This window comes from Taeniopygia guttata, chromosome 1, assembly GCF_048771995.1.
Source record: "Taeniopygia guttata chromosome 1, bTaeGut7.mat, whole genome shotgun sequence".
Classification (NCBI taxonomy): domain Eukaryota; kingdom Metazoa; phylum Chordata; class Aves; order Passeriformes; family Estrildidae; genus Taeniopygia; species Taeniopygia guttata.
Window position 1 is genome coordinate 101,772,238 of NC_133024.1, and position 24,770 is coordinate 101,797,007.

The 24,770-nt window shown below is 40.7% G+C and overlaps 1 protein-coding gene across 3 annotated transcripts in view; it reads left to right on the forward strand.

Annotated features, from left to right (window-relative positions):
- Positions 1-11,122, forward strand: part of PHEX (phosphate regulating endopeptidase X-linked) — a 98,629-nt gene extending 87,507 nt beyond the window's left edge. For all 3 annotated transcript variants that reach the window (XM_072934592.1, XM_012569468.5, XM_072934595.1), the window contains 5 exons: positions 1,307-1,437; positions 4,379-4,444; positions 4,557-4,661; positions 6,375-6,451; positions 9,600-11,122. In XM_072934592.1, the coding sequence (XP_072790693.1) occupies positions 1,307-1,437; positions 4,379-4,444; positions 4,557-4,661; positions 6,375-6,451; positions 9,600-9,702 (482 nt within the window). In that variant the 3' untranslated portion in view covers positions 9,703-11,122. The remainder of the gene's footprint in view (positions 1-1,306; positions 1,438-4,378; positions 4,445-4,556; positions 4,662-6,374; positions 6,452-9,599) is intronic.
- Positions 11,123-24,770: the final 13,648 nt, after the last annotated feature.

The following is a 24,770-nucleotide window of genomic DNA, read 5'->3' on the forward strand; positions in this document are numbered from 1 at the left end:
GACTTGTACATGCTGTAGCATTTTTCTTCTTTTGGTTTTTTAAATGTGCTGAGTTGTGTGAAAAAATTATAAACTTTTATTTATTAGATTTATTTACATGGAATCATGCTTGTCTGAATTGGATTTTATTTGGTAAGAAATACCACAAGTCTGATTCTTTCTGTTTGTCTTGAATGAAAACTAAATCAGCAGCAGATTCTGAAAGTCCTAACAGGGGGAGGGGGGAGTGGGAAGGACAAAGGGATAGTTTCTGTTTGATAAAAATTCCTAAAAAGCTTTTCATTTCAAGTTTGACATTTTTCAAAAGATAATTGTAAAGTTTTAAAATACAATACTGGAACAAGAGTGGTCGAGAAAAGGTGTTGCAAAATATTAAAATTAAATGAAAAAAAAAAGAGAGACAGGAAAAAAGTAGTCATAAAATGTCAATGCAATTGTCCTGACAAACTGGGTGGAGTGGGGCATTGCCACTGCCTAGGTTTGGCTGTTTCAGTAAAGTGCTTTTAAAAATTGGGACCTGAGAGAAAGTTTGGGGAGAGGGGGGAGGAGGGAGATGCAGGCAGAAAGAAACTTGAACCCCCTCCTCTAGGGAGTAATTTTGAGTTTGCTTATGTCGTGCAATGTTGAATACCTTAAAAAAAAAACCCAACAAACCCAAAAAAACCCTGGTATTCTGTTTGTACTGCTCTACAATACTTTGTGTCAGCAAACACTCCAGAATAGAGACATTTTTCTTCATAAACTCTCACCTTGTGTAGGTAAGCACCTAATCTCCACTTCATCTCCTGCCAATGAGAAAGGAACCTAAAGCTTGATTCCCAAGCAGACCCCTCCTTACCAGGGTCTTACCTTCCAGATACAGAAATAAATACATCTCTAGGGAATTTGTCACCTTGCGGAAACTTTAGAAGTTTGCATGAAATGGAATTGTTTCCTGATCAGGTGAAGAATTAATAATAAATTAGTTACCATCACATTAACAGAATGAAAGACATATGGTCTGAGGATGAAAGATGCAATTATACTTGCAAGAAAGCTAAGTGCCTCTTATACTACGTAATTATAAAATGTGCTATAGAATTCATTAGGTATTACTATATTTTTCTGCAAATAAATAAATAGACAATAAATAGAATGCCAGATTTTCACTGCTGATTTGAGTGGGGTCAAGATTTTGCTCACTGTTCCTATCCACTTTGTACACATACTCACATGAGAACATTCACCTCTCATTTCTGTGATAAATTCCTAAACTGTAAAAGTTTTTTCCTGCAAAAACAGTCATTTTCTTTCTCTCCTTTTTGAGGTCGGAAATATGACAAAAATGGAAATTTAGACCCTTGGTGGACGACTGACTCTGAAGAAAAATTTAAAGATAAAACAAAATGCATGATTAATCAATACAACAATTACTACTGGAAGCAAGCAGGCTCACATGTATGTAAACCACTAGTAACTGAAAACAGTGGTACATGAGGAATTTGGGTTGTGATTTTTTTCCCTTTTATTTAAGTTCTCTTTTTATAAATCCCAACATATTGGAATATTAAACTACCAACTTCATTTCTCACAAGAAATGATTTTTTGAGGTGGATAACTGTGTTAAAAATTGTCTGTCAGGTTTGATTAGTCCAGTCAAATACCACTACCCACACTCTGGTGACAGGGTTAAACCATTTCTCTCCATCACATCTTTTTGGAATCAGAGGAAGAGGATGAAGCTACTCAGCAGGGCTGGTCTAATTATTGTGTGCATGTTAAATGTCTTCTGAAGATGAAGTCTCTAATGAAAACTGAACATTCACTCTTTTAGAAAGAATATAATAGCATGTTTTATAGATTCCTTTAACAATTCTGCCTGTTGTTTATTGCAGCTATAAAATGGATGCATAAGCCCTACTTTATTTCAGATTCAACTCTTGCTATTCCTTCCATGTGTGCACACAGACCCCATTTGTATGTTTAATCAAGGGAATATGACAGCAGTAGCTCCTAGAAAAGGATTGAAAAAGTGCAAAGGAATTGTTTTTGCTTCATTGTGTATCAAAGGTATGGGCTTCCCTGAAGATGTGTACATTCATATGTGTGTCCAAAATGAGGATAAACAGGATATGTCCCAGACCTTCAGAAATGAATAGCTGAAATTCCAGTGATGTTGTCTGGGACCGGATTTTAATCTTAGTTTTCAGGATAAAACACATACTCCAGTCCCCACTCAATTCTATCACCTCTACCTACATTTTAGAAATACTAGTACATCTTTGCCTTTTAAGAATAATGAGGCCATGAAATTCTTATCAACAGTTCTAGCACTTTTCCCAGGTTTGTCTGTACTGATCTCAGAGATAACAAAGCCATATTGTGGTCCAGTGTGAAGTCCAGCAACTCAGACTTGAATTATTTCATAATAAGCTAATTTACAAATAAAAAATCTCAGGCTCATTCCTGAATATTTGTAGGACAAAAATCATAACTACAAAAATGTTACTGAAAGAAGATCTTTAAAACCTCCCCCAAGGATGTGGCTGAGCTCTTCCCATGCCTCTGCCCTTGGCTTGGCCATCCCCTTTACCTTTTGCACTGTCTCTTGAGATGAGGTAGGTCTGAATTTCCTCCCAGTGTAGATACTCCCTTTGAAGTCCATGGGCTTACTAGCGATATCCTGTTACCCACAGCCATGTCATCCCATTCCTTCTATATCCACAGGATAACCAAAACCACTTTTTAGATGATAGAAGATTTTTCCAATTTTCTACTATATTTTATAGCTTTTGTTTGAAGAGTTATGCAAGCAAAGACCTTTTTTATTATCATTTGGGCCTGTCATTTACATCAGCTCTCTGCAGGTTTTTTACCCTTGTATGAATATTTTTCATGGATCAAGAAACCTATTTATTCTTCTTCCTTCTCATTTGGTATACAATAAAATTGTTTCCAGAAAAGAAACCTAATGAAAGAAAAAGTGGATATAGATATAGCTTCAGAGTGCATTAATCACACAAATTCATCTTATCAAATAAAGGGTTTATCATGGTCCGTGATCCCTGCCACAAACTCTCTGAGCAGAGTAGTCTCAAATACCTGATCCACAGCTGCCTGAGATCAGCAGAAAGAATTCTTCCACTTTTTAGCTGGCCTGTGGCCCTGTGCCACTGTTAGGTTACTCTGATCTTGTGCTCTAAGTCAGCCTCGCTCACAAGCCCAATGCAAGTAAAATGTGTGAGCAGGAAGGCCAGGGGAAAAGGCAGCTGTGTGCATGTCTGCTCCCTGGTGTCCTAAAAGCTTCTCTCTCACCTCCATCTCCATCCTCCTGAGGGCAGGGGAGGTCGAGCTGTCAGGAAAGGGTTGCACTTTCCTCTGTGGCTCCCATTTTTCCTGTAACATGGTACCCAAGGCATCAAGTGAGATGTCCTGAATCCAATCTGGGTGCTTATCTGTGCTGAGTGTGGGGCTGTGCACAAGTTCCTGGCCATTCCCTTGAATTTCCCCTCATTTGCCATCCTGAAACTGAGTCCTGATGCCAACCCCACTGTCCTGATCCCTGTGGCACGGGAGAGCTGATGGCTGCAGCCAGCACTGACCTTCAGAGCCCTGCTCAAAACCGTGCTCAATAATCTTGCTTATTTGAGGCATAGGGGAGAGTAAAAGTGCTTAATTACAAACACAGTTGGTAACACAAGGACCTATGTAGGCTGGGTGAGTAGAGATAATGCTACTTCAGCAGAAATAAGGATTTCTTTGTAATGACATTGCACTTGGTAATGCCAGCAGACCAGTGTCCTCACAAAGTTTATGTAGCGCAGTTTCCCACAATACATTCTTGTTGCTATTGCTCCTGTTCTTGGAATCAATAACCAGGAGAAGCATCAGGAATCTCCTTTGCAGATATTTTTAGAGCACTGAATATACTACCAATTTTGATTCTGTCTCTGACAGCTATTTTTAATTATGCTTATTTATGTTATGACTTAGGAGTTATTTTAGCATCCCAGTAGCATATTAAGAGTTATGTAGAGAAATAAATATAGCCTTTTAGATAAAAGTTTAAGAGGCTACTGGATGTCACATGTCACCAGATATAAACAGTTCTTAGGGGAAAATTACTGACACTCAGCTCAAAGATCAGGACTGTATTCTTAAGTAGATTCTATCTACTATGTTTTGTGCTACAGAGATCTATGACCAGAGCCAGGATAACTCATCACAGAAAATAGTTTACTTGCAGCGTTAACATGGAAACCCAGTTTTCTTAACCAAATTTGGTTGAAATTGACTGAGGTGTTCTTGCCTTGTTTCACTTTTCCCTCTCATTTTGAAGTTGATCAAGTAGGAAGTTCAGAAATGGGTCAAATGACTGATGTTCTTTCATTCTGTCAAGGTGAAAGGGAAGAGAACTTTGGCAGAAAACATTGCAGATAATGGAGGTTTGCGAGAAGCTTTCAGGGTAAGTAGATGGAAAAATATCTGAAACATCGTATTATTAAAAAAATAATAAAACAAAAAGCTGTGGTTATCTTCATGTTGCTGAAAGGCACTGAGTATCTCTTTCTTATCAGGCATACAGGAAATGGATAACAGAAAAAAGGGGAGGAGAAGAAGAGCCTTTACTGCCAGGCCTTGAGTTCACACATAACCAGCTTTTCTTTCTGAGTTATGCTCATGTGAGTAGCACAAATGTGTTTAAAATCCTCTCTATTAACTTGAACAATGTGCAGTGCACAGATGAGCTTGCTTGTTTTCAACAATCTGCATCACCAAAACACAGATTTTGAGAGTATAAGCAGAGACTGCTCCCACAATTATTTTTTCCTTCTCTTTCCCTTTTTCTCCTCAACTACTCATGGTCCCAGAACTGCTGAAATTTTTCTTGGCTTTGCACAATGTTGTCACAACAACTTCCTTTCTTCTTTCTGCTTCCCTGCACAAAAAGGGTGTTCCTGCATGTATTCACTCCTCAGCCTCCTTCAATCTGAACTCACACACTTGTTACTGTATACATTGTTCAAGGAAACTAAGCAGCAGTGAAGAAAGTCTTAGTTTATTTTTTCCCATCTGTACACTAAATATGTTGTGACAAAACTTTGATAAGGGATGTGAGTTTTTAGAGAAAACGTAGAGCGAGGGAGAGGATCAGAAATTATTTATTTGGGTAAAAAAATTAGGGCAAACTCCCTACATGAGAAGTAAAAAGCTGTAAAACTTTGCCACCACTTGAAAGAATTAATCATCTCAAACTGAAAAAACAGGACCCAATGCAAGCAGTCCTGGCTGAAAATAATTTCTCTGCTGAGAGTCAGTGTAACAGTCTATGGGCCTATGGCTGTTTCAGTTTTATTATATTGAACAAAGAAAATATTACACTTTCATTGTTTATGCTGAATTAAGTTTCACCTTGTGTCAGTTTTTCTCCAAGAAAATTTTGAAGCTGCAGGGAACATCTGGGGGTTTTACAGGAACACTGCAGAAATCATATGTCCTGTGGTCCCTCAGAGGGAGGGCACATGCACAGTGAGAGCAGTGTATGTCAGGTACCCTCGAGCTCAGTCTATTTTCACTCAAGACACTCAACAGACTTATTTAAAATGTCAGAACTGTGTTCAGCCAGACAAAATTGCTCTGAAGTCCACAGAAATCCTATGGGCAATCTGCCTTAAAGGATTTTGTTGATAGGAACATTTAATGTAGTGACTTAGGTAAGGTAGGGGCAGTTTAAAGGAGATTTTTCATGCAATGGACACAGCGTAAGAGGGATTATTCAGTTGTGCAAATGTTCTAAGTACCCTGTTTTTTGGTCATTTATGATTGGGTTAAGTGTCTTATCAGGAACAGGGAACTGGGGACCACTGATGGAAATGTGGAAGATGTGTAATTTACTGACAGATGAAAAAAGATACTGACATTCCAACATGGCATTAATATATTAGGTAATACAGCAGCAATTCTAGAGATGATAAGCATCGTTATGTGTACCTTTTATACACGTTATGTAGTTTTGAGACCAAGAAGTATGTTTGGTAATTATTAAGGTGTGAGATGCTGCAGAACAGGCTGAAAGACAAGCTATCATTATCAAGAACTTCAAAAAAAGATCTAGTAAAGTGACTGTGACTAGATGATGTGAAAGTGTGTAGAGAAAAATAGTGGGTGGACACTGGATCCATTAAGGGATTTGAAAAACAAGAGAATATACCAAGAGAAAACTGTAGATTGGCAAAGGTGAAACAAAGCAGGAATTTATGGTGTCTTTCTGTTTTATGCAGTCTATAAGTAATAGACATCTTCAGAACAGTGACATTACATTTTGCTGTATATAAAAAATCACAGATAATGTGGTTTTTTCTGATCTTTTAAATTTTTTTATTTTATTTTATTAGGTAAGATGCAACTCCTTTAGACCAGAATCTGCGAGGGAGCAAATATATACTGGAGCTCACAGTCCTCCTCAGTTCAGGTAGTGCAAATATGGTATTTCCTCAGTGTACACACAGAATCAATCACTGCAGAACAGAAGTGCAGAAATATAGCATTTTAAGAGGGGGTTAAGAGCAAACACAAAATTGGACTGTGCTCTTGGTTTAGATGGAAATTGAACTGGTTTTATTAGCTTATCTTTCACTATTATAAATGCTCTTCTGTGAAATTGAGGAGCTTGCATCTACCTTCAAAAGCATTTGAACCAGAACACACTCTGATCCCTGTGATTCCTGTAATCATGGCCTGAGTACCTAAAATGCCTCATCTATCACTTTCTTTCCCTAAGCAATTCTAGTTTAGAAAACAGTGAATATAAGGAGGGTCCTTGATTTAATCTGTCTGAGTTCATTAAAAGGTCCTAAGTCTCAACCTTGAATTACATTGATAATGCAAAGCAGAACATGTTCTGTGAGTTCAGTTCAAGACCAAACTCTTCCATTGGCCTTCAAGTGACACTTTGCTTGAAGGAGCTGTGGTAGTCCAGCCATAACAGAGGGAGACTCTCCTTGCCAGAAGGCCTCCCACAGGCTCCTCTAGCCACAGACACTCATGAACTCCCTGCCATGGGAAGGGGAAATTTTTAGAGACTAAACAGGAATTAGGAAGCCAGAGTTTATTTTTCTTCACCGAGAACATGTTGGTTTTGTTGGGATTCATGTTGGTTGCATTTACTTAACTAAGAATTCTGTGTTTGCTCTTGGTCAAGTACTACATTACCTCTTTATTTGGACAAAATTCACACAATGCAGCGGATTATTTACCTTCTAGAGAATCCTACCAATTTTTGTTGACTAAAAGAGTGTTATACCAGCTAGTGAGGGTAAAAGTAGTGCAGTATACAAATCTGTGTGCCTTTTGATATTGAAAATACATAATGACAATGAGGACAGGAGCATCAGGTTGACCTTCAGCCTACAGAGATATTATTTTCGTAATTCTTATCCGTGTTAAGATTTTGGTAAAATAACCATCTGTTGTCTTTTAAATTCCTCAGGTTTATTTACCTATATACATATTTATATTCTGAATCATTTCATAGCTCCATTCCCATGAGATGGTGATAAACATGGAACTCTAGGGATAGAGTATTTAGTAGGAAAACTCCTGAAGGCATCAGGCTATGAAAGAAAATTTTAGAGAAGTTTAGATTAATATGAGATCTAGAAAATATAGACAAAACTTTTTCTTAATTTTTGTGTGAGATACTGAAAACTGGCTTCTGTTTCAGAACTGAAGAAGAGCAGTGGTGCTTGTCTCCTTGTAAATCATATCAGTTGGGCTAAAAAATTATCTTCTTTATTTCTCTCAACTTGGTTTCATTTATGTCCCAAGACCATTATAAGCATAACTCCAATACAGGTAGCTCCAACACTGACAGCTCTTTCTGTCCAAACAGCTCAACCAACCCTTTTAAAAGTAATTATAAAAGGTAACAATAAAAATTATAGAAATGAACAACACATGTCTTGAGCACAGGTGTGTGCGGCTGAACTACTCACACCAGTTTCTCTTCAAAGTCAAAAAGGAAATGTCATTTTAGATGTTAATATATATATATAAATAATCTTTCATCAGGTAATAAGTTTAAATTACTTAGACTCTGCAAGTACATCTTTCTATTGATTACCAAGGGAGGCCAGTGTGACCTGCTCAAGGAAAGGTGTCTCTACTATAATTCAATGGGATGAAATCCAGACACTCCACTCTGATTTTAGTTAATGTGTGGCAAAATCAAACCATGGGTAAAAAAGTGGCGTGCATGCACACATAAAGATTTTTTCACTGGATAAATTCTGGGTTTACTTGGTTTTAATTGGCAGATTTTCAGTATTAGCATGTGTCTTTGCTATTTTTGAATGCCAATTTCAGATTGAAATCCCTGGCATGGCAGGCAGAACTCCCACCAACATCAGCAGCAGCTCTGCATGACCAACTCTTGCTGTTCCAGTCCCTGAATATGTATCTGGAGTTTTTTTTTACAGTAAAGCTGCATATCTTATTTGAAGCCTAACCTAATTCGGTAATCTTCCATACAAAACTGACCTTTAGGTATTTTTGTGCCAGATGACTGCAAATTTTCTTACTCACAGAAAGTCTAATCAATGTAATAAGAATACTTTCTACCATGCTGAGCTACACTGAGAAGCTGACTGTCTGCAATATAGAAAAATGCCTCCTCACTACATAACAAAGGCAAGGTATACAATTAATATCACAGTAGATATTTTTCTGCTTTTAACTCAGAAAACTCTTTGATACCATTGCAAGTTTCAGGTTAGTAAATCCCAAGATGGTTAAAAGCATAGGAAAAAACAGCAAGCAACACAATTTCAATCTAGCAAAAGTAAAATAATAGTTTCTGACTGCATCAAATAATGCAGATGTGAAAGCAGGAGCCAAAGATGACTACCTGCAAAGACCAAGCTCTGCCCCTGTGCCTGAGGGTGCCAGTCTGGAATTCAGGCACATTGTCCAGCTTGTGTCAGGCAGCGATGTGCTGCTCTTTCACTATCACACCACCTGTGGCAGAAGCAAGAGAGCTTGGGAGTTGCTCAGGGCAGAAGGCTCAGACAATATATTTCCAAAATACCAGAGAAGTAGAGATGCTCACAGGTGCAAGGCTGAGCTGCCCAAAAAGAGCCTGCAAAGTCCCAGGGACCCAGTGTGTGTGGGTGTGGATGTGTGTGGGTGGGCAGAGCGTGCTGTTAAGAGAATCTGGAGACTCATGAAGCCATTGCCAGCACAACCTCACTGCCAGCATAACCCCAGTGTGTGCTTACATCCTCCTGCCTGCTGCACTGCAGCTGTCTGGCAGGGCTGAGAGAAGAATTCCACCGTGCACCAAGGGTTACATTAGAAAATTGTTCTAAAAGACACAGTATCACAAAATACATTTGTTTTCATCGAGTTTCTAGCAAAGCAAGATGTTTCTCAAAGCATGAAACAATATTTGCTTCATATTAACTTTAAATGGGAGCCCGTCTCCTGAACCTTTTGGTTTTATTTGTGGAAAAAATTATATGAAAGCCTGAAAATTCAGCCTGGAGTGAAAACACTGACACACTTACAGACCTGTAGTGTTTGACAAAAGGCAACCTGCATGTCAATCACTTTTCTCTTTGCAGAGTAATCGGAGCCATGAGCAACTTTGAAGAGTTCCGTAAAGCGTTCAATTGCGCCGCGAACACGACGATGAACCGCGGGGCAGAGTCCTGCCGGCTGTGGTAGCTGTCCCTTCCAGCTCTTCCCTCAGGGGGAGGCTGCAATCTGAACTGCTCAAGCCCATTGCCAGAGTTTCAGAATGATGGTCTGAAACATGGAGAGGTGTTACTCCAAATGCATCTTCCTCATCCGTGCTGATGAGCTGCATGGATCTGATCGTTCCTTGTTTAGAACCTAGAAACATTCCAAATAGAAGAGCTTTTCTTTAAGTATAATAATAAAAAGTAACTCCTTTTAACCATAAAACTACTCCGGCTCATCTGCAGTTGCACTGCTGTTGATGGATAACTGCCATTATCAATTCTAATTCCTGATTTATAGTTGAGCAAGATGTAAATGCTAAAATCCAGTTTTAATCTATTGCTCTGCAGGGGTTCTATGCAGAATGCTCCCACAGGAAAATTTATTCTTTCTGGATGAAGAAATTCACGAGACCTGCTATAAAGCCAGCTCTGATCTGCTGTGTGATACTGCATTTTCATAACTTAAGCTGTCACAGCCCAGCATGCCATAAATGATGTTGCATGATGTAAAGACACAAGACTTTATATAAATTCAGTTTAATATGTCAGATTAGTGCCTCTGGTTTTGGAACAGTTTCAAGCTGAGAAAGTACCTCATAGTATTAATCTGTAGGATTAAAACATAAAGGATACTTGTCAGATCGTGGCCTCTTCCAATTTTAGAACAGCTTATGATAAAAATCAATGTATGGTGAAAATCAGAGGCTCTCAGAAGGGATTCCCAGCACCATGATACCCACAAATATTGCAGCATTTTTTCTGGTTTACAGTGTAGGCAGTTTTTTTTTTTTTTTTTCCCCAGGGAATGGTTTTTACCTTGTGCTGAAGATAGCTTCATCTACATTTATTTTTTTTAAGCCAGAAATATTATACCAATTTTAAATTATGGATTTGATAGTTTTTGAGTCTTGCATGGCATTTTAAGTAGTGTGTGTGTTTGCCCTCATGTTCTGGATGGGGCAGGATGACTTTTGATTTTAAGGTAAGAGTTTGTGACAGAAAAACAGAGTACCAGCATCATTTAACTTGTCTGGGTAAAAAGAGCAATTGAGGAGGAGAGGACGTAAAAATATAGTAAAAATACAGACCAGTTGAGTTTTCAATTTGATTTTTAAGAGTATTAATGAAAAAATATTTTATTACAGCAGAAAAACTTTAACACATAACTATTACTGGGAGGGTTGGGATGGGGGGTGAGGGAGGATGCACGCATAACTCTTTTTTTCCTGACAGAAAGGTACCTATACAAGTGGTGTATATTTATACCTTGTGCATTATTTCATTTTTACATGGTGGAATTATTTCAAAAGGAGTTTCTTTAGACTGATTTAATTCCTGCAAATCCATATGGGTCTCTGTGTGTGTATACATAGATACAAAATATAATTTTTTATATGCTTTAATTTTATTTTATCAGTATAGAAATGTTAGTAAGAGAAACTTTTTTTACAAAGATTGGTGAAATACTGTTGGATAAGGACTTGGTTGGATGATTGCATCCAGAGGGTGATGGTCAATGGCTCAGAGTCCTAATGGACATCAGTGAAATGTGGTGCCCCTCAGGGGTCCATACTGGCACCAGTGCCATTTAACATCTTCATTAATGACAGATAAAGGGATCAAGTGCACCCTCAGCAAGTTTGCAGATGACCCCAAGCAGAATCACATGGTGACCACACCTGAAGGATGGGATGGCATCCAATGGGACTTGGACAATGAGACTTGGCCCTTGGGAATCTCATGAGGTTTAACAAGACCAAGTGCAAGGGGCTGCACCCAGGTCTGGGCAACTGCTTGTATCAACATCTGGGGATGAACAGATCAAGAGTAGCCCTGCCTAGAAGGACTCAGGGGTGCTGGTGGGTGAGTGGCTGGACATGACCCAGCAACAGGGATTTGCAGCCCAAAAAACCAACAGGGTCCTGGACTACATCCAAAGCACTGAGGGCAGCAGGTCAGGGGAAGGGAGAGGAAGCCACCAAAACAATTAGAGGGATGGAGCACCCTTCCTATGAGGAAAGGTTGTGAGAGTTGGGATTGGTCAGCCTGGAGAAGGGAAGGCTTCAGTGTGACCTACATTTCAGCCTTCAGTACATGAACAGAGTCTACAAGAAAGATAGAGAGGGACTTTTCACAAAGGCATGGAGTGACAGGACAAGGGGGAATGGCTGTAAACTGGGAATAGTTTTGAATTAGATGCTAGGAAGAAGTTCTTTACTGTGAGGGTGCTGAGGAGGAAGTTCTTTACTGCTCAGAGAAGTTGTGGGTGCCTTATCCCTGGAAATGTTCAAGGCCATTGTTGGATGGGGCTGAGCAACCTGGTGGAAGTGCAAGGAGGTGTCCTTGCCCATGGCAGGGGGTTGGAATTAGATGATCTTTAAGGCCCCTTACTACCCAAATCATTCTATGATTTTATGATTGTCCAACAGTCACATTGGAGTAAGGTTTACTGAAGCTAACTAACTGAAACAAATTGGGTTATTTTCCTGTGTATCTTTAGAAAGAAGGGAGACATAATGGAAGCATAATTTATGGAAAAGGACAGGATATCAAACTACCTTCCAGAGTGAAGGAAGCAGATACTCCTGTCCTCAAGACTGTGTTGCCACTTTTTAGCAAAAAATATTGCGATTTTGGACGAGAACATTCTTTAAACTTTTTTTTTTCCTTGAAAAAAGTCAAAGTTTTCTTAAGAGGGAAGCATTTTCCCTTAATTTCAGCTCAGTTCCTGAGTTCCACAATTTACAGTTTATCACTTGAATTGCCACTACCAAATTTTTCTCCTGGAGGTATTTTTCCCATAAATAATGGTGGCAGTACTTTCATAGAGCTTTTCCCCAAACAAACAGGTATGAGTCTTTAGCAAAGGATACTGTTTGCTGCCTAATGGAAAAGTTCCTTAGCAAACTGAGTATCTGTTGATTTCATTTCTGTGCTCATACAAGCACTGACATGACTTGATGTTGGCTACTTTGGATCAACAGCACAAAGTTCAGGGTTGACTTCCTGGTCCAATTAAAGGTAGTACCAATATGGTCGTTGTCCTCAGAAAAATCAGGACATCAACTCAGGCACTTATCTGAATTTTCTAAGTTACTGGAATGTGCAAAGATGTTTTCACAACAGTCAACTCTGCGTTTTCTAATTTTATCTCTCAAATCAGAGATGCATTTGCAAGAATTCCTCTCTCAGGGTTATTTTCCAGTGGGACAGATTCTGTCATTTTGTGATTTATGAAGTTGTTTCTCTGTAGTGGATTGGAATTTTTTCTAAAATTTCTGATGTTTCTTGCCTTAAACGTCACTTTTCCTGCTCCTTGTTAGGCTCAGGTCTTTCATGTTTAGTACCAGGGGTTTCTGCATGGAAATGTGCATATTCCCAAATGACACAGGAGCCACTGCAAACTCTTTCATCCTTGCTAGGCCGTCTCCAGCAGCAGGCAGAGGACAGGTTCTGGGCTGGGGGGATAGTAGGGAGCTGAGTGTTTTGGGGGGCAATGCACTAGGAGAGAGGAAGAGAGGACATGACCTGATTTTGGCAGCTGAGAAGGTACCCAGACACTGCTGGGGGAGGCCAGAAGTCCTTGCTGCTGACTGGTACATTCATCAGTAGTATCCTAATTCAGGAAATTCTTGCTGTTGACTCAGGTTCTCAGTGTCTTGCCTGTGTCCACACAAGGACCCTGGCCTGCCTCACCTGCTTCTTTTTACCACAAACCAAAGAGCTGATCATAAAATTTACAGTTCACTTTGGATAAGCTGCTTAGGTACCATTTGGAAATCAAAGCCGAAGGTAATTAAACAAGTTCTTAAAACTTTTTTCATCAAAGATATTGAAGACATTAGTGATGGTTTGTGAGGGCTCTGCCCATTGCCTCTGTTTTATGAGACCACCTGGCTGTGCTTTGTTTTTGTATTGTGCCTCCTGGGTCTGTGCCAGCAGAGCCTTCCTGCATTGCTCTCAGGTTCACTTACTACATCTATGCAAAACAATTCTTCACTGTATATATCCTTTTCCTAGAGCTTTCAAATTGTTATTTTGCTTAATTGTCAGTAATATTGGGAAATGTTTCTTCCTGTTGGCTCAGAAATCTACTTCTTCTTCAGTGACCAGGAGGGGAAAGGTCACCTATGAATGAAACACTTTTACCTTTGTAAATCTGAGGAGATATTTTTCTACTGTGTAGACATAAAGAAACAACATCTACTCCTGTCCCATGTCTTCTCCTTCAGATCCTAGAAATATGGAAACCTATTCTCTTCTAGTTAATCTAGTCTAGTCTTTCTTTCTTTAATTAAGCCTGAAATGCTAAAACAGTATATACACTGTGAACATTTCTGCTGATCATATTGTGGAAGACAGCACTCTGAAAATGCAGCTGTGCTATTCACTGTATAAACTGCTTAGCTACAGAAATGATGTCCAAGCTGGGTCTGCAAACTGAAGGACCAAAAAATCAGCCGAGTTACAAAACTCTGCCTCATGCCCTGTGCAGAGGGACTTCACTAGTCTTTAGGTAGGAACATTACCATGTCACTAATTGGTTGAATAATTTATAAAATAATCAGGTAGGTCTGCCTATTACTTTTCCTTGAGTATTATTCAATTTCAGGCTTGGAAGTATATATCATAACAATGTTGTATGTATATATATATACACACATGTATCTGTCAGTGAAATGTTAAAAGCCTGACAACTCAGGAGGCAGAACTATAGTGATTTAAATGTCTTTTGTCTTTAAGTCTTTTTAATCTGATTTTTATTTACTGGTCAGTTTATTGTACATTTGAATTTTTCTACTTGCATAGTACAGTGTTTGACTGTTTTAAAGACAATTGTGTTAGCAAATAAATCCAAAGTGATGAAGAATTTTCTTACGCTTGCAATATGCTAAAACCTGCTTGGCTTGGCTCTGTCCAACTCTACAATGTTACTTCTATAATATATAGTCTTAATGAGATGTAATAAAGTGCATAATGATGTGGCCCCATGTTCTCAGGACTACTTTTACTGCTTGACAGGCTAAGAAGGATCTCCTCTCTCTATCAGAGAATTGTGTAGGCATCGTCAGCCAGAGTTTAGCTCCACTTGCCCTCTGATGAGCTCTGGTGGATGAGGGCTGGGTGCTGTAAAAGCTGCAGAAAGGCAGAGCTGTCTCTACCAAAGCCACTGGACCACAAAAAAGAGTGAGAAAAGATCTGCCTGCCTATCAGCCTCCCTCTTCTCCTCTTCCCCATGTCCATGCCTCTCTCAGCTCACTCTTTGCTTTCCAACTGCTTTAAAGCATTTTCCAGAGGAGTTTTTGGTAGGATAGTCCTTGTGCCACCCCTGAGTTTGAACTTCAGCTCAGCACGCAGTGTTCTTCATGAGTGTGACCGAGCACATATTCAAGGGCTGTTTGGGCACAGGGACTGTGCTGGGGCTTTAGGCATCACCAGCTGGGCTTTTCTGGGCTGAGTGCTCTATCTCCTGGGCTCTGCCCTGGCCAAGGCTCCTGGCACAGCTTGGGTGGCCACAAGCAGTGGCACTGGCCCACTTCAAGGCAGCACCGTGCCTGTGAGCATCAAGGAGCAATTTCTGCTGGTGGGGACAAAGGGTGATGTTGGTCTTGCTGCATCTTTTGGATGGTGCTGCATCTTTTGGATGGTGCTCTGTGGTGGTGCAGCCCCTCGCAGGCCACTGTCCACACAGCTCTTGGGTTTGGGGTGGCAGGGTGTCTTCCAAAGCCTGCATCAGTTCTGTCTCCTACTTTACAGTGCAGCCTTACAACATTTCTAAGGGCAGATGCAAAGGTTTCTGTGCAGGAAGATGAATTAACAAAGCAAAGGCTGGAGTCAGAGCATGAAACCAGCCTTAGCACAAGGGAAATGTTAGGCTTAATTCTCATGGGTTATCAGCACCTTGGAAAGATGCTTTAACAATGTCTATAGAATGCCCTGAGGAATTCAGGGTTTAACTGTGCAGTGAGAGCCTGCTTCACTAATCAGACATTTTAATCCCATTTACAGTGTAATATATATTAATAAAAAAAAAAGAAAAGAAATTAAAGATACCCCAGGGATTCTTCAGCACAGCATTATATTTTATTAAATATAACATCAAAGTTGGAAGTTACACTAAATTGTGATCAAAGAAAGAGATATAATGATATAATTTTAATAATCCATAAGCACCAAAGCTGGAACACTTTAAGTATGAGGTTAGACATACACAGCTGCATATATTAACTGTGGTTGTGAACTGAGAGGCACATTATAATACATGTCTCTAAAAATTTTATCACATCCATATCTACAGGTCCAAACTGGCAAACAAAGCTTGGAGAAAGGCTTCAAAAGGGATCTTAAACTTTTTCTACCATGAAATTTATTTAACATACCAGTGCTACTGTGTGCAATGACCAGTTAGCTTGTTTTATATGGATGATGCATAGCCCTCTTCTGAAATGTTAGTAGCAGCCATTTAAGTATAGAAATCTGAAAAAATATGATGTTCCATCCTCTTGACACTAAAAGAGTATTTGGGTAGAACCAGGAAAAAGAAATTACATTTTCAAATACAACAATTAGGGAAACATAAACATGTGAGTTTATGCCATGATATGTAATAAGAAATAAAAAGCTGTTGTAGGATATTAAGTTGCCAGACTGGGTCAGGGGAATGGTTTATAACTTGACAGATTATTTTTGCTGGGAGAAAAACCTGAGTGCAGGAGACTTGTCTGCCTTTGTGACGTCCTGGGGCACATGTGTGTTAGAGCTCTGTCCTTTGGTGGGGGTCACAGCTCTGTGTCTTCTGAGAGTTCACCCCAATCAGCCCTGGGGCTTAAGGGGCTATTTGCTTTCTCTTGGGTGTCTAGAGCACCCAAAAAGGCTGCAATGCTGCCACTGATTCTTAGTTTTATATGTATTTTTTTTTCTTTTCACCAAGGAACATATCATATGAATCAGCCACTTTCTATATCATGGCATTTTAATTGAATAAAGAGGGGCTTTTGTAGGTCTGTGCTGCAGAACAATGCAGTGCTGCTGCATCTCGAGAACATCTGTGTTTTGTGAAATGGGGCTGCTCTTCACCAGGCAACACATGTGCTTTCATGTCATTCTGCTAGAGTGGGCCTTGGGTGGTTTGCACTGGAGAGAAGAGAGCAAAATAGGGAGTAAAGTCTGAATAGGATGACAAAGAGAAATTAGAAAGTCTTTAGTGTTGTAAAGCAGTAAAAGATTGCATTAGTACAAAAGCATTAGTACAATTACTCTATAAATGATTATATATATATATGGGCACAGTGTGGGAAGTTTGTAAGTCCGTGCTATGTGAGTGAATATAAAAATGTCAGAAATATGAATTATTTTTTAAAAAATTGAGTCTCAGGGTAAAATTCTGACCTCAGTGAGTTCATTGAGTGATTAATGTCTGTGGGCCAACATTTTATTCCATCTGGATAATAGCACATAAAGTTTACTGATTTAAACTGTTTGGGACACACATTTTCTTCTAGACAGAACAAAATTTCTAACCTCTGGTATTTTCAGAATCTGCCCTGTCCTCAGTCATTTGCATAGGAATTACTTTATTTGCTCTTGTTTAGCAGATACTCCATTTTCATATTTTTAAACATTTCAAGAGTGACTTTATCAGTGTTTCAGAATTGCAAAGTAGCTTTTTCAACTTGCCCTTTCCAGATATGGTTCTATTAATCATTAAAATAAACTTGCTATGTTCTATCAAACTAAGTGTAGGCTTATTTATGACACTGAGATCATAAATATTTTTGTCTCCATAAATGTTTTTTGGTCTCTCCTAAATGTCTTGGTCTCCATGATGAGGCAGAAAAGTTTTGTGTTACTGGAGTGACAGGGGAGGCTGTTGGTGCCCGTGGCAAGGTCAATGCTCTTGGGCTGCAGGATGGCTGGAGAGGGGATGGGTGATTCACCATGGCCACATAAAGCTGCTCAGCAAGAAAAAGTCTGTGCTTGTCTGTGTAACTTGAATTAAAATTGTACCGTCTGACAGAACCAAAAAATCTGTTGTCCTAACCAAGAAATTAAAGTACTTTTCTTGGTGGGAAAGGTGGGAAGATTTGAGCCATCATGCTGACTGAGGCAATAAAAGCACTTGCATCTTGCTTGTGCAAGCTCCAGCAATGTCACAGCCCTGCAGAGCTGCCTCTGCCTGCAGCTGTGTCTTTCCCTTTGTTTTGAGATGACTCAAATTGCTGGATGGGCTGAGCAAGGAACAAAACTCACCATTATGGGGTGGCAGTGCAGAAGGAAGGCTTGTAGGAAACAGGGCACGCCCCTGCTGCCCAGAGAGCAATCGTAGTCCTTCAGGCTGCAAAAGATGGTTAACCTATGCTGCCAAGTCCACCACTAAGCCATGTTCCTAAATGGTACATCCACATGTCTTTTAAATATCTCCAGTGATGGTGCCTCAACCGCTTCCCTGGGGAGTCACCAGTAGCTCCGCCACCAGTTCCCACTATAGCAGTGGGTACAATGCAGCTTTTTACAGTGCCAGGTATAGCCCCATGCACTTAAACCTCCTTCCTCCTTAGGGAAGCCTATCTGTGAGAACCCTGATGGGATGGGGAGGGGAAGGGACTTGGCCCAGAGAGGTTTGTTTAAGCAGGGGGCACGCCTTGGTTTGCATGAGCACGGATGGAGTGGCAGGAGTGGTGTGCCACCTCCCCAGCTGCCAGGGCTCTTGCATCCATGCAGGGCTCCTGCCAGGGCTCTTGCATCCATGCAGGGCTCCTGCCAGGGCTCATGCATCCATGCTCCCTCCAGGGTGCATGCATTCATGCAGGGCTCCTGCCAAGGCTCATGCACTCCCCTCCCTCCCATGCATGGCTGCAAATGCCCATGTGTGCTGTGTGTGCCCACGGTGAGTTAATGGGTGAGGGGTGCTCTGCGCACCAGCCTCTCCTTATTCCTGCTCCCACCTACAGTCAGGCAAATCACCACCAAGCAGGAGTGGGAAGCAAGCAGGGTGCCCTCTTCCAAGTCACCCTAGATGAGCTAATTCCCTGGGAGGCACAGCTTGCAGCAGCAGCATGTGGCAGCACAACCTCACCCCAGCCTCCGACAGCCGAAAGGTGTCAGGTCATTTTAGAGACAAGATAGGAACATTTCTTCTCCTAGCCTGGGCTGAAGTAAAATGTCATGGTCTGACTGCAGCTTAATAATCATTTTAGCTCTTCAGTGTGTGATAGAAGGGCAAAATATGGAACCTTCTTTTAGTGAACAATTTCATTCTTTCAGCTGGGTTTTCCTTTGTTCTGCCTCAGCTCAGTGACAGCCGGCAGCTCAAACCTGCTTGCACAGTAGTCCTTGCACGAGCAACATGTGTTGAGGCAATCACTGTGACTGCATTCAGCATGCTTATTCAGCTTTCTTTTAATAAATCCAGTAATAGACTTTCAGAGGCAATGAAGGGAAAAGAATAATTTGGAAAAAAAGCTGTTGAAAATAATACAATGCAGTAGAGAAGAATGGGATTTTGGAGGTCTCTGCAGCTGTTTTATTTCTTTAGAGGATTTTAATCAACTTGATTACACAGGGAAGCGAAGGGATTTTAAAAACAGTATGGTGATAGTGGAGAAAACAAAGGGGTGTTTTCCCTTTCTTGTATCACTCACTTTTGTTTTCTCCCTTTCATGTGATTTTACAAGCAAAAATCACATATTAGCTAATTTTAATTTAAAAAACTATCAATGCCAGGGTTTTCCTAGAGAAGCAATTTCAGTCTTTGTCCACTAGATTATTTAATCAAAGATATCCTAAATGCTTTCAAGATTGCTGTGGCTGCACCAATCTGACTGCCATCAGTATAATGGCTTTCCCAGTGGATTGGAAAAAAAAAAGTGTAATTGGACATGAGCCCATCCTTTCAAGGGGGATTAGCTGCTCTGCTGCAGTCTTCCCCTAAATTTCAGGGTTTGATGTTCTTTTCTTGCTCCTTCTGTACTTACTGCTGCAAAGCAGTGCCATCTTTGGAGTTGATCTGTACAGGCACAGCCAAGAGAAGGAGTGTGGAGTTGCACTCCTGCAAAAGGCCTCCTTTCTGTGTCACTAGGAGCAATTGGTGTCTGGCTAAATCTGGGGGAGACCCTACACCATTCCTCCCAAAAGAGAACTGTATGTGTGTAGTGGGAATTTGCCACTTGCCACTCCTAAAGGCTTTTGGATAGATTTTCCCAACAACCTCCCCCTACCTACACGCTCTCCCCAGTGCTGTGCATATCAGGACCCTTAAGCAAAGCACTGGTGACATTTTCCCTGCCCCAGTAGCCACATTCTGCATATCCCAGCTGGAGTTTGAGGCTTGGCTGCCCTCTTGCCCTGCCCTGTGCTCACCAGCAGCACAGCCCAGGCACACAGCACTTCCCATAGGCCAAGGCCAGCCTCTCCCCATGGTGCAGACACTCAGTGGCTTCCCCATGCTCACCAGAGGACCAAAGGGCCTTCAGGCACCCCTGTGAGCAAACGATCACAGAAACCTCGAAAGACATGGGACTTCATGTGCTGCCTTGCTCTCTGCCTCCTTTTGGAGGTGAAAGAGTATTTGGTGCCTTCTGTCCAGAACTCAGAGCTGTCCCTGTGCACACCAGTTTTGCCCTGTTACGCGTTAGATGGAGGAGTTTAGGTAAAAATTTAGCTTTGTCTTTTTTGTCAATAATAATAGTTCCCTAATTAGTTTTTTCAACCCTCCCCCAGTGTCAAAACTTTTCACAGCCTAACTTTTAGTTGACTAGGGTTTGCAAAGTTATTCAAGTGTCTATGTTGCCAAAAGCAAAGGAATTCCAAAAGAGGAATATTTAACTTGTTTGGGGGAAGAGCTACACAGCACAGAGACCACAGGCACACTGTTCCCCTTCTCCCAGCCCTGAGCCACATCCAGGTCACCAGCAGCAGACGTGGCAGCACCAAAGCACCTGAGTCCTGACCAGCTTCTGGGACAAAGGAGTGCCCAAGGGATGCTTTAGCTGGAGAAAGATGATTTCACACATGAAGGTATCAGTTTCCATAATGGCTGATGTGGGTTTGATGCCTGCTGTGGAAAACTTTCATTTTAAGGTATTTCCAGATCAGTTTGCTGGGCTCGTGTTATATTAGGTGACAGCTCAGGAAACAAAGACAGATCAGGCAGAATTGAAGGTGACAGGTCCTTCTCTTGGGGTGGTTGAGTGAAATGTCCTTGGTGTCAAGAGGACAGTGAGGGAAAAGAAAGAACAAAAACACTGAATGTTTCCTCGTCAAAGTTAAATTTCTCAGGATTTCAAAGGACGCATGAAGAATACCTAAGACTTGCTTGGTTCTACTGGTGCAGAAATGGATATCACCAACAAATACAATTATTTAGAAGAAACATTTACTCCCAAAAAGAGCTGGTTTTAGTATACATGAATATAGAAATAATTTCCAGATAATTCTTGCAGGAATTAACTAACATAATTAACTAATTATGTAGTGCAGGAATTAGAAAAGCCCTGCTCCCTGTGTCCAGACAACATGGATGAAGTAAGATTCAAGTGTGGTAAAAGACAGATGTGAAACTGTGATAGAGTTCCTGAATGCTTAAATGTAAGGGGGCATAAGCCAAAATACCACATGAAATGAGAAACACAAAGGTGATTCTCAAGCTGATGTGGGAAGAGGCTTCAGGAGCTAGAAAAACACGCATGATGTAGGAAATCAAGTAGGTAATAGTCATATTATCCCAGAGGAGCATTTCAAAGGAGCAATGTACAGCAGTGCAAGAGGGGATGTATAAATGGGCAGCTTCAAAGCAATGCACCATTTGCTATTTTAAGCTGTAACACTGCTGAAAGCCTGTTGCCTCAGATCTTTGCCAGGGAAAAAGAAATGTGCCTAAAGGCAGGGACTACAGGAGAAGCCAGGCTGGCTCTGGGCATTACTGTACCAAGCAGCAGATGTGTGACTAGCACTAGATGTGCTTTGTTTTGTGGAAAATAAAGTGAAACTGGGACACCTTCCTTACGCATCATGGCAAAAAGTTCAAAAGAAAAAGAGATAAAACATTTACCATCAAAGGGAAGAGGAGATAATTTTGGCAAGACAGCTGATATGAACTCTCCTCTTAGCTCTACAGTGAGAACCTCAGTCTGGAAAGTTACTTGAAAAAAAGACAAGAGTCCAGTCTTCCTTTGATAGTTACTGCTTTCTCCTTCTGCTGTTTTCATAGCTGATATACTTAATGAGAAAATGTCAAACATTTCTCATCGCAAAGACAGTAAATGTGTTGAACCCTCTATAAGTAACAGCACAGTTCACAAGAAATATGAAAATTAATACCTGGCAGAAAACTCAAATCTTCAAAGAAAAGACTGAAAAGACATTTCATCTCCTAGGGTTTTAATATTTGCATGTTTAAAATACTGTAGTCTTTCATTGTGAAGACTAAGAGGACTCTCCTACTGTTTTCCAAAATTTTGTTTGCACCAAGATTCTCCTCGGAAGTCCTGAAAGAGCAAGTATTTGAAGGATACAGTGTTTTGTCCCTCGAGTAGGTACTCAACCACGGATTTTTTTTTTTTTTTTTTTTTTTTTTTTTTTTTTTTTTTTTTTTTTTGGAGCTGCCTTACATCTTTCCAAACAATGATGTTTCTTACTTGACAGAAGTGGTAGCACTCCCAGTCATCGGCATTCAATTCTGGGCAGCTTAATTAATTAAGTGCTTATCCTAATGTGCCATGGGAAAAAAAGCCCGAAAGTTTTCTTAGTGAAAATAGATATAATGTGCTGACAGAATGTTAAAATACAATTGGTAATTAGTGTACATTGAGAGTTAAAAATATAGGGCAAGAGTCAGAGTATGGGAAAGGATTTGAGCTGCACAGTAACAGAATAGAACAATAATTTTTCTTTCTCTGATGTCTCTTATAAGATGAATTTTCTATGAGCTGTTTTCTTTGAGGATTTGAAATCTTCCATGGAGGGTTGGCATCTGGAAATTGTCCCTTTCCATCTGGTTGCTGCTCCTAAGTCTTTAAAGATTTAGATGCATTTGGCTATTTCCCTTGTGTGAATGGCTCCAGTGAGTTCTTCCTCAGAGTTTTTCTTACTACCAATGGGATGAATTTATCTAATTTACTGTAATAGAAGAAAACAGAGAGATACCAGAAAAGCAGCTGGAGTTTAAATTAGCAAGTGAGGTGAAGGACAAGAAGAAGGGCTTCCATAACAGCATTGGAAAAGGAGAACTAAAGAAATTGTGAGCCTGCTGCTGAGAACAGCTAGAGATTGAGGGACAAAGGACACAGAAAGGTGAAGGTGGTCAGTGCCTGTTTGTCTTTTTGCTGTGCAAGACTTCTTTCAGACTCTCCTGCTCCTGAGGCTGGTTGCAGTCCCCTCTGTGGCAACATCCAGAGGAGAGGCAGAAAGAGGAAGGGAGCACTCAAGCAAGTTGGGCACATGGAAGCCAGATGGTCCAGATGGGATGTCTCTAGGAGCACCAGAGGAATGGGCCAACATCACCATGTGGCTGCTCTACAGCAGCTTTGCAAGGGCATGACAAAGTTTATGGAGCAAGTCCTCCTGGAAGTCCTGTCCTGGTGGGTGAATGTCAGAAGGGTGATTGGAAGCAGCCTGCATGGAGTTCCCAGCAGCATATTGTGCCTGATGAGACTGACTGCCTTCTGTGATGAGCCAGAGGACTCACAGTGAGGAGAGAGTGGTGGATGCTGTATATTTTGACTTCAGCAAAGCCTTTGGTGGGGTTTCCCACAGTATCTTGGTAGCCAAATTGGTGATGTATGTTTGGCTAAGGGGACAATAAGCAATAAGGTGAATGGATAATTGCCTGGACCATGTGTCTTAAAGGATTTTAATCAATAGTATAATGTGTACCTAGTTGATGATCACTGTGATAATCTTCAGGGATTCATATTTGGGACAGGACTGTTTTATATCTTTAAATTACCTGCATGACAGGACAGTGTGCACTACTCAGAAAATTCACAGCCGATACCAAGTTGTGTAGAGGGAGATCTTGCTAGACTGGAACAGTCCATTGATTGTTCTCCTCATGAAGTTCAGCAAAGGGAAGTGAAAAATCCTGCACCTGGGAAAGCAGAATCCCTGCAACCACCTGGGCCAGGGACTAGTGATTAGCAGGCAACCTTGCAAAAAGGGAGCTTTCAATTTGGTGCTGCAAGTTAAATATCAGTGAGCAGTGTGTCCCTATGGAAAAGGTGGCCAATCACATCCAGCACAGTTTTAGCAAAACCATACCCAGGGCGTCCAAGGAAATGACTATTCCCATGTATTTGGCATTTATGAGGTAGTGCTGAAAGTTCTGCATCCAGTTTTGGGTTCCTCGCTATAAGATATGGATTTTCTGGGACAAGTTCAGCTCTAATCCCCAGGATGTTCATGGGGCTGGAATACATGATATAAAGGAAAGACCATGGGAATTTTTTTTTTTTTTTTTTTTTTCAGGAGAATACAAGGCAAAGGAGTGAGTTTATTGCTGTCCACAATATTTAATGGGAGGGTGTAGAGAAGACAGACCCAAACTCTGCTCATAGGGGTGCAGTGAAAAGAGGCAACAGACAGAAACAGGGATAAGGAAAATTATAAAAAATAGTAGGAAAAAAAATCTTCAGTGTGAGGAAGGTCAAACAATGACATGAATGCTGATGGGGACTGTTGAGTCCTCAATCCAGGAAACACTCAAACTCAACAGGAGGCAGCCTAGGCAGCCTGCTCTAGCTGCCCTACTTTTAGTGGGCAGTGGACTGAGACTGCCAGAGCTCTCCTCGAGCCTGCAATACTCTGCAATTCTCTGGCAGTGTTAATCCTGTAATAGAAACACTGTGTGAAACTAGAAGATGGTGTATTAGAGACTACAATAAAAGCAACTGTTTTGCTTAGCCAGTCTAGGTATGGGGATGTTGAGACCCTTTGAGATGTAAGGGTAGACAGAAGAGCACTTTGGGATTTGTTTGATGTGGTCAGCCAGCCATGCAAGAGGTGGGGGAAGGAACTGATGTAGGGGCCAAACATAACGACTGTGAGGCTATTAAG